Source organism: Liolophura sinensis, chromosome 10 (genome assembly GCF_032854445.1).
Source record: "Liolophura sinensis isolate JHLJ2023 chromosome 10, CUHK_Ljap_v2, whole genome shotgun sequence".
NCBI lineage: Eukaryota > Metazoa > Mollusca > Polyplacophora > Chitonida > Chitonidae > Liolophura > Liolophura sinensis.
The window spans coordinates 18878829-18894717 of record NC_088304.1 but is presented as its reverse complement, the minus strand read 5'-3'; the positions used below and the strand labels follow the sequence as shown (position 1 = coordinate 18894717).

Sequence of the window (15889 nt, the reverse complement as noted above, 5' to 3'; positions counted from 1 at the left end):
TATAAAGCGTAAGCGTCAAGTTTAAATTATTGTTGTTGTTGTTTCGAATGCTTTGCCGCGTTTGGTTGACGTTAAGCTGGAAATGAATGCTTGCTAACATTTTACCATGATTTGAACAGGTGAAATCATGTGTATACATGGTCGGATTCCACTTTACTCCTAAGCTATCTAACCAAGCTATCTAGGTGGTGACGAGATACTCCACTGATGTTTGATAGAGCCAGGCAGGTTCAGCTCTAACTGCAATTTGATTAGAGTTTATTGTACACCAAACTGCAACATGTCAGATGTAAGTATTTTGTTTCTTGGTTTTTATCGTTGTTATTTTATTAGTACAGCTATTATGCAAACATTATCGAAGATTTTTATGTGACAATATTCTTAGCCCAACCAAAATTGATTTGATTTTGTGTATATGTCAAGGGATGTAAATGTACGTATGTATGCCAACTTTTTGTTACCCATTTCATATCTGTGTTTTCGTATTAGCATTACTTCTGTGATGTAAATAAACATGAAGAGGATTGTTTGCTATGGGCCTGGTCGCCTCCAGGACATTTTCATGAAAATGTATGTGACTTGAAGTTAGAGTGCCAGATGAGAAATACTTAATGACTATAGAGGAGTTATCCTTTGATAGCTAAGAGACACCTGTAATGCTCAATGGAAGTGGAACTTTTGTCAAGAATATTGTAGAATGGATTATATTATAACAATGAAGTTAAAATAATAATTAAAATTATTTGCATAACAAGCTTCTATCATTTTTTTGTTGCAGACTATTCCTGCGATACCCACTCAGACCCCGGTAGCTAGCTCTACCCAGTTACCCACTGCGGCCATTGTGTGCATAGCTGTAGGTGGCTATGTGGTGCTGGTAGTTATCATTTTGGTGCTAAGACAGTGTTGTTTGGTAAGTAGAACCCAAAAGTACACAGTGTGCACTGGTATCAGACAGCGACGATTTACTTATAGGTTTTTCTTGCCAAAACTTTGGTACTGGGATGAATTAGTAAATGTATATTCAGCGTATTAGCTGGGATTTTTAAATGCCAGTCTTGAGCACATTATTTAGGTATGAGTTTGTTGGACAGGGGAAGGTGGAATTGTCACATTTTAGTATCAGAATGTAGTTCATCTCATGGTGGAAAGCTTTATATCATTTAACTTCTATATGACCATGACAGTTGCCATATTGTCACTCAGTTCTTAGTGTTGACCACATGTATTTCCTGTGCCCTGCAGGCGCGTGGTATGTGTGGGCAGTGGGAATTGTGTGGAAAGGAGGAACAGCCCCAGTGCTGTGAATGCTGCATCAGCCTGTCTGAGTCATGTGACTGCTGCAAGAGCCCCAGTGTAACCAGTTGCCTGGACTCGGTCTGTCCTAACAGAAAGGTAATGTAATGTGGTGCTGAGGTTAGCCTCAAACATTCTTTGTTGGGTACAAAATTATCCTTTCTGAAAAACTAGTGTTTGTCATTTGGGAACTGTGTTCTATATATATATTTTTTCTTTTGACTAATTAAAATAAAAGTGTTAAATTTGCCTACATGTCCACAGGGAGACGGTACAGGGCTTTATTTTCAAGAAAATTTTATGAAAATCTAGGAATCTCATTAAAGGCTTGACTCTGTGATAGATTCTGCTTTGATTGATTCTCGAAAATAATTTTCCAAATGACCTTTTCTTCTCAAATTTCCAATTCCTATCTGCTTTGCTTTCTTTTGCCTGTACATATAATGGTATGAAAGTACAGAAATGGTATAGAAATACAGAAATTTAATGACTGATTTTTAAATATGTGGACATGAGAGATTCAAATCATTAAAGTGAACACTTGTAACATGGAATCACAAAATCTGTTTTGGTCACCAATCATGTCGTGATGAAAATATAGATCTGTCATCCAAATATACAGCAAGTAGAGGTTTACTACACTGATAAACAGCAAGTAGAGGTTTACTACACTGATAAACATGACTGATGTCTCATAAGTAAAAAAAATTCTAGTATGACTTTCCACATGCATAGTTTAATGAGTCAAGAAATCATTTGTATTTCAGGATGCCCAAGCTTGTTGTAAGGTACAAATGTATTATATTCAGTGTTATCCAAGTTCTGGCTGTTTTATGTGATATTTCATTTGTTTTTGTTGCCGGATTTTCAAGTGCATGCAAACTTGTCCAAGATTTTTGTATTTGAATATATAGCTATATACCTTCTCTTCTGTTTGTCGTATGAACATGTTGAACTGTAGTTTATTAGTTCTTATTGAACACCACGTGAATATAGTGTTATGGAATGTTTATATGTTGTCATCGATAATAATAAAATGTAAACAAGTTTAGAATTTTAATGGCTGATTTTGTTGTTCACTTTTGTAGTGTTCTGTAACTGAGTATCCATCAATAATTTCAGTTAGATTTTTATCTAGCATGGAGATTTATTAAAGCTGAATTGTTTAGCATGGAGATCTATTAAAGCTGAATTGTTTAGCATGGAGATATGTTAAGGCTGAATTGTCTTAGTTTTGCTGAAATGGTGACGTCATATTTCATTTATGGTAAGTGTACAATAATGTCACTGATTTTCACAATCACCTTGTTATTTAAGAAAAAAATAACTGTGTTATCTGTGTGTAACTTATTTCAGCAATTTTGTTTTTTTGTTTTGTTTCAGCAATTTACTTGTGTGGATATCATCCTCTGTCAATGCTGCGCGGGCCCAGGGTCAAATGGCTCTTGTGATGTGAGTTATCTCCCTTTGATCTCGTCTTTTTTTAAGGCCTCTCAATCCAGCTTTATTAAAACACATTTGATTGTAGCACCCTTTTGATCTATTTACAGCCTGTACATATAATGGCTAGAATTGTCTGTAAACTTCTAACAAACTTAATTACAGTTTTTGTTTTAGAAAAGTGTCTCCACACAGCTTGGTACATGTAGCTCTTGTAAACTGATCACTAGACTTGTTAGTTTTGTCAGTCTCTAAGACTGATGAATAGTTAGTTACCTGTAACATTTGTAGTGTATTTTAGTGCAGCTGTTGACAATCACAACAGATATTCTGTTACTTTTAACTTAACTATATTCATTTTCAGACATTTAAAGCCAACATTGATCCATGGAGCAATCTCTTTCTTATGCTTGTCTAGCAGAGTTGCTTCCCTTGGAAATCTTGGACACTGTGTTCAATAAATTTTGTATGAAGAAAGTTAAAATGTAATCACACAATATTCATTCATTACATTTTTAAAAATTTGTTATAATCATTAAGAGTATAACCTTATATTGAAGATTCTTTTTGTTGAAAAAACAGAATCATCCTGACAGGCTACAAACACAGAAAATGTTCAAAAATCATGCTAAATCTGAAGCTGACAAATTTCCTTTCATCTCTTCACAGCATTAATGGTATGAAAAATTTTGGTTCATTCCTTTCATGATTTGTCCAAAGGAAGCAGCTCTTGTACTTGTGAAAATTTGACCGGTGTTATTCTTCAGCCTTTCCTCATGTTTATCATGTTTTTTAGGCATATTTTGAAGACATTGTCCATAATACAATGATAAAATAATATATTTTTTTTTTACGTGTAAACCTGAAGCTCAAACATCTGAGCTGATGAATCCAGTCAGTGTAGTTTTCTCTACATCATCAAGTTATTAAGATGGATTAAGTAGCTGGCAAAATTGGTATAAAAATAAGAGTTGTACTATGATATAATAGTACTGTGCATTTATTCTTATTCCTCACCTTTTTGCCCGTAGCATAAAAGGGCCATTTTCCTGCTGTTTATGTTATCGTTTATAACTTGAACTGGGTTTTGAGCCAAGAGGTATGCACAGAACTGTACTGAGTGATACACAGACACTCAAAAATATGCCTGAGTAAAAGCAGTGTAAACAAAACAGAATTACAAGCGGTAACTTCTCCTGATGTCTCTTGAGATTGTCTACATGTAGGTGCTCTCTAAAAAATGAAAAAGGTTGTTTAGTATGTCTCACATTATGGTTTCATTTTGTGCATGTGTGTGTACATGTATGTGAATATTAAAACCCTGTAGGTTAGATGCAAGTCTACTCCTTATCTCTCCTTATATAAACACAGCTGTGTAACAGTTTATTAAAGTAAATGTTTTAATCTACTAATGCTAGATTTCAAGCAGCCTGTCAGCTACTAACTACTAATGAGTGCTACTTACGGAACTACCATGGCAACGTAATATCTACAATACTGATTGCAATACATGCATGTAACGTTGCATACGCTTTGTGAAACGGGTCCCATGGCTTCAGTATTAAGCCAGCCAGCCTCTTAAAACCTGCACGGTGCTTTAGCCAGTAGACAGAAGGCTCATATCTGACTGATTGGAAACACATCCATTTTCATCAGTGTACCATGTTATGCTACTTTATCCACTTTCCAGATTTAGTAACTGTTGTTCACACAGAATGTGTTTTGGCTTCCAAGGTGGATCACAACATGTGATTATTGTACCTGTATATAAGTCTTAAAGGAGAAGAAAACTTAAAAACATGACACTATAGACTCAAAAGAGCACATTTGTTTATATCTGGTGGTGACTGTTGGATGATTTTGTCATCTTTCCTTGCCATACATGTAAAGCCTGAAAACAGCAGAGCTGGCATAAATCGTTGAGTCTGTCACGTCCTCCATCTTGAACACCCTGTAATTTAAGCTGTGGGTGTGTTGCCTCTCAGCCAGTGAGAATCGTTAAAACTGTTAAAGACTTGTTTGTGTAAACTCGGAACCTACGTCCAACATTCCAGTTTCCTGAGCGTCAAACGAAAAATGATCTGCACTGTTCGCTACCTTCTGGGAAGAAGAGTTCTACCAGAAATGTACAAACTGCATTTCGGCAGTTTCTGACGGTAATTCTCCTCCTAACCCAGAAGACTTCAGGACTAGTTCTTAGGCAAAATGGAGTCGCCCACAGCAGATTTTGCCGCTGACTTTATTTATTATTTATCAACTTGAGGTACATATTAGAATTTTTTTTATGGCATGCACCTGCGAGGAAAAGCATACTCTTTTCAATGGTATTTGATTGATATTTAAATTTTCTTCTCCTTTAATATTGATTAAGGCATAATGCATAGATGTATATGCAACGTTGGCTGCCGTCGTGTAAATGAAATAATTTTTAGTACGGCGTAAAACACCTCTCAAATAAATGAACCCTGTATGTTTAAAAAATGAGACCATCATAACTCCAATATTCAGAGCTACCCTAATTCCTCAACCTTTCGCATATGAAAAACTTTCATTGCAATTTATACATGTTTCTAATTTGATTTTGAAGACAAAACTACATTGAGTGGATTGGCCAATTTCAGGGCTTCACAAGAAGTATAATTTTATCAGCTTACACAGATGAATGCCCTCAGAACACCTTACAAACATGTGAAAAGGTGGAAGAATTACAGCACCTGTACATGCATACGCACTATTATTTTGTATAGAAAACAGAGGACTTCAAACTATTTCCTTATCATTTTGATAACATTCTAATTTTTCACCATATCTTTTTAGTTGCCTATGTAAATAGCCCACAATAGTGTACCTGTCCTGTTTTGTTGGTCAAGTCAACCACATTCTATGAAGGACTAGAATTGGGTGTTTTAGGAGTTTGTGTTCTGGTCCATTATCTGAAGGCTTTAATCTATTGTCAGAACCTAATGTATATGTAAGTCATGTGTCTAATCATGCAGGTCACACAGAGGTTGGTTTGATTTTTTTGTCTGTGCGTACTCCAAAAACAGCTGGTGGAGACTCAAATGATGTATCCTGAAATTTGGTTCTCCCAGAATTGAACCTGAAGTTCATTACCCATTTAACCATGCAGAGGTCAAATAGCTGTGAAATTGTTACATTTGTTTGTTCTTGTTTTGTTTCGTTTTACACAATTACTCCCAGCTTATCAGTTAGTGTAACCCATGCTTCTCCTTTATTTTAAACAAATAGGGAAAAAAGTTTTTTATTGGGTCAGTAAATTATCAACCATTCCAGTTGTCCAGCGTTAGGCAGACAAATTAGATGACAAATGCTTAAAATGTTAGAAAAGGTACACATGATACTAAAGACCAAAAAAGCATAAATGTGAGAGAAAAAAAAAACACTTAAAAATATTCATTTGGTGTATTGCTTAGGAAATAACTTCACCATTACTAAACATTAAAAGTCTGATTGAACCATTTTTTTCGTTTTTGATAAAAGGTCATTATTTATTTTAACATGTATTTACTCATTTTTTGTTTGTTTAAAGAACTGGTTTATCTGACTTTTCATTACTGCTGATGTTGTGTTATGTTTGTGTGTGTGTGTGTGTGTGTGAAGTGTGGCCCCTTTTATCCCAAGCCAGTTGATGGCACAGTGCCTTAGTCAGGCGTTTTTCCCTCCACCTCCCCCACCCTGTCGCCCACCCCTGTGATTTCTCATGTTAGTCTGTGACTGTATATGATGTACCATCTGAGCAGAGGTGTTTTTGTTTTGCCTAGTGTACACAATGTGGAATGACCTTGACCCAGCAACCCACTCTTCAGGCGTAACCTATCTGTGCAGTGTCGTGTAGGCCTTAGTTAGGTGGTATCAGTTCAGTAAGTATCTGTGTCTTTACTCTGATCTCTATATACACCTAGTCAGCACTCCACAAAGTTGTTTTATTAGATTGAGCTTTATGTGCACACACAGTGTTTAATTAAGGCCATAAAAGACGGTATGCACTTGGACACTCCCCGTTTTACAGGTGTCAGTAAATGCAAAACTGCATATTTTTTTTACATGTTTTAATGCAAAACTGCATGTTTTACATGTTTTAATGCAAAACTGCATACATTGGGGAGGAGAGTCTCAGGTACTTGTGATTTGTAAGGGTTGTTACTTTACATTAAACTGATGCTTAACCTAGGTTACATTATCTCGAATAAAAACTTGTGAAAGCATATTTAAGTTAAACTAATGCATAGTTTGAAATCAAACACACACATGTTCACTTTTCTTATTACAACTTCCCCAGACTGTTCAAACAATAAAAGAGAGATATGCATATCTGAAAAGTCGTATTCCAGTCCTCATTTGGGACATTTGCGTCAGCAAACTGGGCAACAGACCATTCACATGATTGGGTAGGGGGTCCAAATATTAGTCCCTGGGGAATACATGTATGTGGATTATACCCTGAAGGCTAACCACCATCATACGTTATTGCAGTTGTCCAGTTGTTTCAGTGATACCATGTCAGTGACATCTGGTGCATGCTGATGTCATAAGCTTGGCAGGATACTGACATCACCACAAACAAGATCATATGTGTCATGTTGTTCAGTGGGCAGGCAGAAGTCAGCTAGGCCTATACACCTACAGCAGTTGAACAATTTCCATATTATGTTATAAGAACAGCAACGCTTATTCATGTCACGATCAAAGCACTTCTGTAGATGAAATATAGGGTGCACACTGTCTGTTAGTTCATGATGTAGAGCTTTCTGTGCACTATTTTAATCACACTGATACTGTCATGACTGTTCAGCATAAAAATCACACAAAGCACCCAGCAATGCCAGTTGAAATAAAGCACTGATGTTAGTGTGATGATTTTTCTGTTGTTCCAATGTGTCTGCTCAAGTTTGACTCCTCAGTAATGTTATCTTGGTCAGGATGTTTGGTTTGTCATGATTGAACTGTTAGATTGTCATGGTTGAACTGTTTGATTGTCATGGTTGAACTGTTTGATTGTCATGATTGAACTGTTTGATTGTCATGATTGAACTGTTCGATTGTCATGGTTGAACGGTATTGTTTGTCCTGATTGAACTGTTTGATTGTCATGATTGAACTGCATGAACCGCACTGAACATGGAAGTGCACTTCACTGCAGACAGATAATTTGTTTTTGTCTGCTGTTAAATGTTAAACATAATACATTTTGCAAATAGTCAGAACCTTGTTTTATAATCAAAATTATTTTTTTTTTTTGTCGTAGTAATAATTATCATGACAGCTTATTGTTCAGCCTGTTAGACAGCTGTTGTACAGCTTGTTGTGCATGAGCTTTTGTGAATGCTGTGACCAAATCTCTGCATTCTTGATTAATGTTCCATGTACCTCAGAATGTATTTTTGGTGATCAGCATTCTTTTGACACTGCACAGACAAAAATAATGTTTCTGGGTGAAAAATGTTTTTATTTTGACGGGAAGGATTTGTGTGGATATCCGTGTCTTCTGTGTAGTGTTATATCTATTGTGGCCAGATGAGTAGATACCATCCTTCTTATATCTATTGTGGCCAGATGAGTAGATACCATCCTTCTTATATCTATTGTGGCTGGATGAGTAGATACCATCCTTCTTATATCTATTGTGGCCAGATGAGTAGATACCATCCTTCTTATATCTATTGTGGCTGGATGAGTAAATACCATCCTCCTTATGTCTATTGTGGCTGGATGAGTAGATACCATCCTTCTTATATCTATTGTGGCCAGATGAGTAGATACCATCCTTCTTATATCTATTGTGGCCAGATGAGTAGATACCATCCTTCTTATATCTATTGTGGCCAGATGAGTAGATACCATCCTTCTTATATCTATTGTGGCCAGATGAGTAGATACCATCCTTCTTATATCTATTGTGGCTGGATGAGTAAATACCATTCTTCTTATATCTATTGTGGCTGGATGAGTAAATACCATCCTCCTTATGTCTATTGTGGCTGGATGAGTAGATACCATTCTTCTTATATCTATTGTGGCTGGATGAGTAAATACCATCCTCCTTATGTCTATTGTGGCTGGATGAGTAGATACCATCCTCCTTATGTCTATTGTGGCTGGATGAGTAAATAACAGCCTCCTTATATCTGTTGTGGCTGGATGAGTAAATACCATCCTCCTTATGTCTATTGTAGCTGGATGAGTAGATACCATCCTCCTTATATCTATTGTGGCTAGATGAGGAAATACCATCCTTCTTATATCTGTTGTGGCTGGATGAGTAAATACCATCCTCCTTATGTCTATTGTGGCTAGATGAGTAGATACCATCCTTCTTATGTCTATTGTGGCTAGATGAGTAGATACCATCCTTCTTATGTCTATTGTGGCTGGATGAGTAAATAACAGCCTCCTTATATCTATTGTGGCTGGATGAGTAAATACCATCTATTGTGGCTGGAGGAGTAAATACCATTCTTCAAGTTCAAGAACATAGTGCAAGCCCTCCTCAGAAAGATTGAAAAAAAAAAAAACAAATGGCATTAGTGAAAAGAAATGGCTAAATCCTGGAGAAAAAAAAATCTTGGAAACTTTGTTCACAGACTTAAGATGGAATTAGCTACTGTTGTTTTGAAGTGAAAATAAAGAGGAAAGTTCTGAATATGTCGTCCAGCTTGTCTTCTCGTACCCTGAAACCCACTCCAGTGTGTTCACTGTCCTGATATTAGGGCACAAGTATACCTGTAACTTGCTAGCTCTCAACAAAAGCTGCATGGCCTCATGGTGTGTGGGCTTTACTGTTGTCATCGTCATGTCCACGTGGAATAAAATCTGTCTTGGTCACGAAAGAAGCTTTCTACGTTCACTCAGACAAAGATTTTATGGCAGTGGCTGGTTAATTCTTTTTCTGTCCTCCCTGTGATGCCTGAATTTCTTTTTTAATGACTCAGAACATCCTGAATAGCTTTGTGCTCAGAGTTTATACATCCATCCGGCTGATAAAAGCCATCTGCTGTAATTCATGGAAGTGGGTCTAGTGAGTAAGTCTTCCTGGAGCTAAAACAGATTAAAACAATGGATAAATTATACCTAACAAGCATTCAAATAACTCAAATGACCAAATGAGTGTTTCTCTTACTGGTTTGGGGTTTTTCCTGTAAAGCTTTGGGTTTTTCACATGGTTGTGTTGATTAACCTATCATGTTGGCAGCTGTCATTTATCTGCAGGATATACACATAAGTGTTAGTGTAGACATGTGCGTGGTATTACATGTATGTATACAACTGTGATAGTGGAAACAGGAACCGTTATCTTTACAAATTTACCCCTAAAGACAAATCTTGTCAGCCCATAATGGATTCACTTGAGTGCAGAGCAGGGATACACAGAAAAATGCTGCCCTTGTCATAAAGTGTTTCTTCTGCACAGTGAATCATCAAAGTATCATGACATCAAGAGTGCATTCACACCCATCAATAAAGTGTGAATAATGGTTTATAGTTGGCTTAGTTGAGTCTGTCTCTTGGTGGATTTGGGTGACTCACGGAGAGTTTTGGGTGATTCATTTGGTTGTTCTGGATGATTTAGTTGTTTTTTTGTTTTTTGTTTTTTTTTTGAGCTGATTCACTCAGTGTTTAGAGTGAATGACAGTTGTTAGTGCTTCTATAACAGTGTATAATCTGTTATAAACAATAGTTTATAATTCGGTGTTGGTCTTTTCTTGATATTAAAAACTATCTTTGTGAGTTGACAAAACAGGTTATGCACCAGTTTTGTCAGAGGTTCAGATTTCTTGTTTGGGAGGGGCCAGTTGTGTCAAGTTGTTTAAATAAAAACCTTTCTACCTGTCTTGTTGCAAATTGAGCATTAGTGAAAAATAACATTAAAGGAAAGCTCATATTGTAAAACGGCGTTAAACACTGGGTTTCAGAACGTAATCATTGTTAGGTTGGTTTGAGTGATGTTTTTGTGTGGAATGATCATTGCATGGCACCTGCAAGTATGATTTTCAGGAGTATGCATTTTTGTTTGTTCCAAATGTACATATTTTTGTATGTGAATTGCTTCAGCTCCATGCTTGTTACAGGGTGAACAATTCTGTTTAAATTCATAGCGTAAAACCCTGTAGACTTGTCAGGGTAGTTAACTGTGTATTAAAATGGACAATGTGTAGGACTACATGTAGCTAAATGATATGATAACTGATAGTATGCAGTTCCCAAGTTGTAATGTAACAAAAGACTTACGCCCCTTTGTTTCTGGGCATGCAGTGTGAAAATCGGTCAAACAAAAAATAACCCCAGGAAATAAAATGTTTTTTTTGTGTCACGTGTGAAGCAGTTGTTGTGGCATCATGCACGTGTCTGGTGATGGGTTTTGCAGTACCAGGATTAAAAGGGGTCTTACACTAACTAAAGTCCTTTGAAAACTATATCTTTTTGTTTACTTTATGATTATGATATGACACATCATAAATACATTGTACACCTATATTATATGATCTTGCCAACATATTTGTACTGTAATATCTCAAAATGTGATATTTTAATACACCATTTCTTCTAAGTTTTAACAAGGAAATTTGAAATTAATATTACCATCTAATTTAGTGGAGAAAAAAATTCAAAGTGGAACATTCATCAGATTTGTCTACTGTGTTATATTAAAAGCTTTTGTGTCCCTTTAAAGCATGGTATATTTTGCATGGTGCATGTGTTTATAGTCTGGGGAGAATAACAGTAAATCCTTGCATAATCATGGCATGAAATGAGGCCGAGATACACAGTATTGTAACGTAAAATTTGTAACACAGTCTGAGATGAGTTATTCTCAAGATAACCGTACTACTGAACCATTAATGTTTAAACAAACTGATAAATTGTTGCTACTGAAGAGGTATAAACAATAAGAAAATGATTGGTTTCTGAGTAATCTCCCCTGTTTTCTGACATTAGCTGTGGTGGTGTTTTCTTTTTCTAAACTTTTAGAACCTGAACTTTTGTCACATCTTTTTTTAGTTGTGAAAATTAAATCTTTTTTTTGGAACAGCTCCTTACCTTTCATAAATGCATCAGTTGTGAACCCATTAGACAGTGTAATAGTACATGTAACTGAATCTTAAGTCACAATAAATAAGTCCCCTTTGGTTATATGCCTAACCCAGTAGGGAGTCTGATAGCCAAGAGTGCTTTCCCTTGCTCACCAGATGTCACCATTGTGTCCGAGTGGGCAAATGATGCTGTGTCATCTTTAAATGTGATGTCTCCACATTTTACATGACATTTAGACACAACAATGCGGTATGGTGTTACTTATCTTGCTGTAACAGTGGAGATATCTGATCAGCCATGTTGAGGCACTCTTGGTCTTTGAATCATTTTGAGAACTTCTTAAAGATGTGCCTATAGTGGGTTTGGACCTGACTACATCATCTTGACAGAGGAATGGGTTGTCAGTCATGTTGGAGAAAAGTTATTATGGGTTGACATACCAGCATTGTACCAATATGGCTACCAAAAACATAAGTCATCCAAACCCTCTATAGCAGATATGTGGGCATTGTTGTTGGAAATTTGACTTGAGTTTCAATGTTTTCTTTGCTTTGTAGTGTGGCACATGTCAGTGTAGTTGTGGCTGTAACACAGATTGCGAGTATCTCAACTGTTGCTGTTTTCAAGTCCGCATGGCATCCACCACCCCCAGACCCACACCCAGAACTCTACCCACCTCTGCAAACTCTGCCCGTTTGGATCACACCGGATCCCTACAGCAAACTCAGTCCCTGGAGTCTCCCAATCACAGGAGTCAGAATTCGTCGCACTTGGAAACATGGTCACGTCAACAAGCAAGAGGAAGGCCACAGCAAGGCCTCCAACAGTCTCAGAAAAAAACCAGATCACAGACTCAACATGCAAGAAAACAGCCTGGTGTTCATCATACCTCAGGCGTGTCGTCAAGACGTACAAATGATGTCTCTGGTAGTAGAGTTCCATCAACGAGGCGTCCTGTGCCCAGATTACCTATGTCTGCAATATCATGATCCTCAGTGATCAGTACCGAAATCCTCAGTGAGGAGTATCAAGATCCTCAGTGATTGATAACCTGATCCTCAGTGAGCAGTATCAAGATCCTCAGTGATTGATAACCTGATCCTCAGTGAGCAGTATCAAGATCCTCAGTTATTTCTTTCTGCTGATTCTCGAGGATTTCTTTTGATTCTCAGTGGTGGCGATAAAATAAACAGTTGTGGTGATGATGAGATGAAAATTTGGCTACAGAAAAGTGTCTTGTGGAAATTTGGATGAGTTGATTCCTGACACATGCTTGATGTGGAGTCTTGGAAGAACCCATGAAGTGACCTGTGGAGTGAGATTTCTGGGTGAATTGTAGCGTGTCTGTTACCCTGAAAAACACTGTGTGGACTGTACATTTTAGCTGGTCTGTTGACTTTCTGGCGACAGGGTCAGTGTCATACTCATCGATCCTGAGACAATTTGGACTTCTGAAAACATATCATGAGATTAAGGGATCAATACAGACTGTGATATAGTTTTATATTTACGTTAAATGTTCATATTTGTCCAGATGCTTCTTGATTGGACACCTCTGACCCAAAGACATTGATCAGCTTTGTGCATGTGTGTAAATTACGCCAGGTAAATGCGATAACATATCTCTTATCAGTGTCTTTTTTTGTTAGTTTGTGGATTTTCCAAAACGCTATTAGAGAAATGTAATATTCTACTGTCTTCACTGCTAATATCTGTCTCAAAAGAATTAGGATATTGATGTAAATTTAACTTCTTTCAAAAGCATGGCGTGGAATTTGTCTAAATTGAGTTTTGGCTTGCAACTGAAAAACTTAGGCAAGTCGAAAAGTCATACCAGAAGTTTTTGGCAGCTTAATAAATGCACGCAGTTACTTTTTAAAACTGAAAATAGCAAAGTTGATAATTGCCCATTTGAGGAAAAAGTGAATAATGAAATTGTTTCACGAGTCAGAAAGAAACATTTTTATCAAACTGAGAGAGAGGAGAAATCCCACATAAGTCCCTCAAGAAAGGAATAAAAAGGAGAAAAAATTATCTATACTGGGTAGAGAAGAAGTGTGAAAAAAATGTACCCTCAAAAATGTTAATATACAATGTAGTAGTAATGCGGCAGACTACGGTGTGACTCCAGCTTTTGAAATTGATCAACCTGGTACCTTTGTAAATGGATGTGAGAAGTTCTGTATGCCTACTTTGGTTATCTTCAGTAAAGACTTCTATATTTTGAAGGAAACTTCATTGAAAGATAAGGAGGCATATGTATAAACGTATTTGATTTTTTGACATCTTTCATTTGAATTTCTTCATTTCTGTATTCGTAAAAGTTAAGGAAAGTTTCACCTGTGAAACTGACAGGGATATCCGTCCTTAGACCATTAAAATAAAAGAAAGCTAAAATATGCAGTAAGGTTCATCATAAAGACAAGTGAAAACTGTGAGTAACAATACTTTCACTTATTTTTTCAGATTTTTTTGAGAGTGTTGAAAGGCCTTCAAATATTTGAAAACTATGCTGGGGTTTATGAGCCATATTACTACCACACCTCCGTCTTGTTCCATTAGCTTACCTTGAACACCTCTGTACTTCCCTTGCTGGCTTTAATCTACTACTGCTGGGCACCAAATAATTTGTCTGTCCGTAGTCATAGTATCAGCTCTCAATTCCATGTAGGAGTTCCCATGTGTCATCACTATTAAATCCACATGATCATGAAACTAGTGGAAACTGGATAAATTCCATGTTTGAATGTTTGAAGCAGTAGTAGATTAAAGCCAGCAAGGGAAGTACAGAGGTGTTCAAGGTAAGCTAATGGAACAAGACGGAGGTGTGGTAGTATACGTAGTCACAGCCCAACAAGACTACGAAGAACTCTGACGTCATATCACCATTTTTTTTCCTAATGTTCACCAGAAGGAAGGAATTTTTTGGAACATTATTTCAGTGATCTTCCACTTACGGGTATAAAGAGTTATTCCAACATTCAATGTCGTGAATAAAATTGGATAAACTTCCTGTGACGTCAGAGTTCTTAACCTCGGATAGCATGGTCCATACCGTCCACCTTAGAAGTCAATTGTTTGAGCACCTTTAATTCTTTTCATAAAAATCTACAAAAATAAATGAAAGTATATTTATGCATAGTTTTAAGTGGTGTACTTAGTGATGCTGCCTTCGATTTTTAGAGGTATTTTCTTTTAAGATATTGGAATGTCTCGTGTTGATAATACTGTATGTTAAAATGGTTGTCCTCTTTTCTGACTGCCCTGTCACGTAATGTGTGAGGTGTGTACTTTAAATAGGTTACCAAAGATTCCGTCCAGTTTGTCTCCACATTGAACTTATACCGTCCCAAGTTAGAATGTATTGTTTGTATGATATGTACAAAAATAATGATGCGCAAAAATACATTTTGGCTTTTCATTACGAAACTTTGTGTGCTGTTTTAATGAATGGACTCTGTTTTCTCTTGATTGTCACAACTGTTGTCGCATTGTTGGAGCTTTGCTGGTAATAATTGGTCGACTGTCTGGAGTGTGCTTGTGATGGCCTTACGTGAAGTTTTGGTGTAGACCGCAGGCTTTTCAACCAATTTGGCGTTTAGTGGGAAAATATGTGCATCACGTGTTGTGATGTCCGGCAATTATACACTTAAAAACTGACAGCCACCGATTAAGGGAGATATTATTGCAGGCGTTATGCCTGCAAATAAAAGAAATAAATTTAATCACTGGAAAGAGAGCATTGCTCAAACCAGTACATATAGGTGTATCTCGTCGATAAGGTCTGTATGTTGGGTTACAATTTGAAGTACTAATTTTGTGCAAAAAGGCTAACTTTTTTAACATTCGCCTGTATTAAGCTAACAGTAAAATAACACCCGCTAACTACCGATATTGCCCTTTGCCAGCGGCATGTAACACCACAAACTATATATGTGTATGTCCACATTGTAATGCTGTTTAAATATTTTTTTCTAATTCAATATTTTGAACTTTTTGAGTTCCAAGACTCCATTGTCTCAGGTAATCGTGACGTCATAATTATTCAAATATAAATAACATTACAACTAAACCCAACAGGAAACAGGAAATAGATTCGTAG

General features: G+C 36.7%; 1 protein-coding gene and 1 long non-coding RNA gene across 2 annotated transcripts; both read left to right on the top strand.

The window, feature by feature from the left end:
- The first annotated feature begins 130 nt into the window (after nucleotides 1–130).
- On the top strand, nucleotides 131–2398 carry LOC135476954 (uncharacterized). Its single transcript, XM_064757101.1, has 5 exons — nucleotides 131–289; nucleotides 779–913; nucleotides 1246–1395; nucleotides 2064–2079; nucleotides 2385–2398. The coding sequence occupies exons 1-5, from the start codon at nucleotides 281–283 to the stop codon at nucleotides 2396–2398; spliced, it is 324 nt and encodes a 107-aa protein (XP_064613171.1). The 5' UTR covers nucleotides 131–280.
- Nucleotides 2399–2677: 279 nt separating this feature from the next.
- Nucleotides 2678–14587, top strand: LOC135476637 (uncharacterized). Its single transcript, XR_010445118.1, has 3 exons — nucleotides 2678–2748; nucleotides 6519–6617; nucleotides 12345–14587. It is a non-coding gene; the product is annotated as an uncharacterized LOC135476637 (long non-coding RNA).
- Nucleotides 14588–15889: the final 1302 nt, after the last annotated feature.

Coding starts and splice junctions, on each gene's coding strand:
- LOC135476954 (XM_064757101.1), top strand. Junction 914..1,245: donor TGCTAAGACAGTGTTGTTTG/GTAAGTAGAACC, acceptor TGTGCCCTGCAG/GCGCGTGGTATGTGTGGGCA.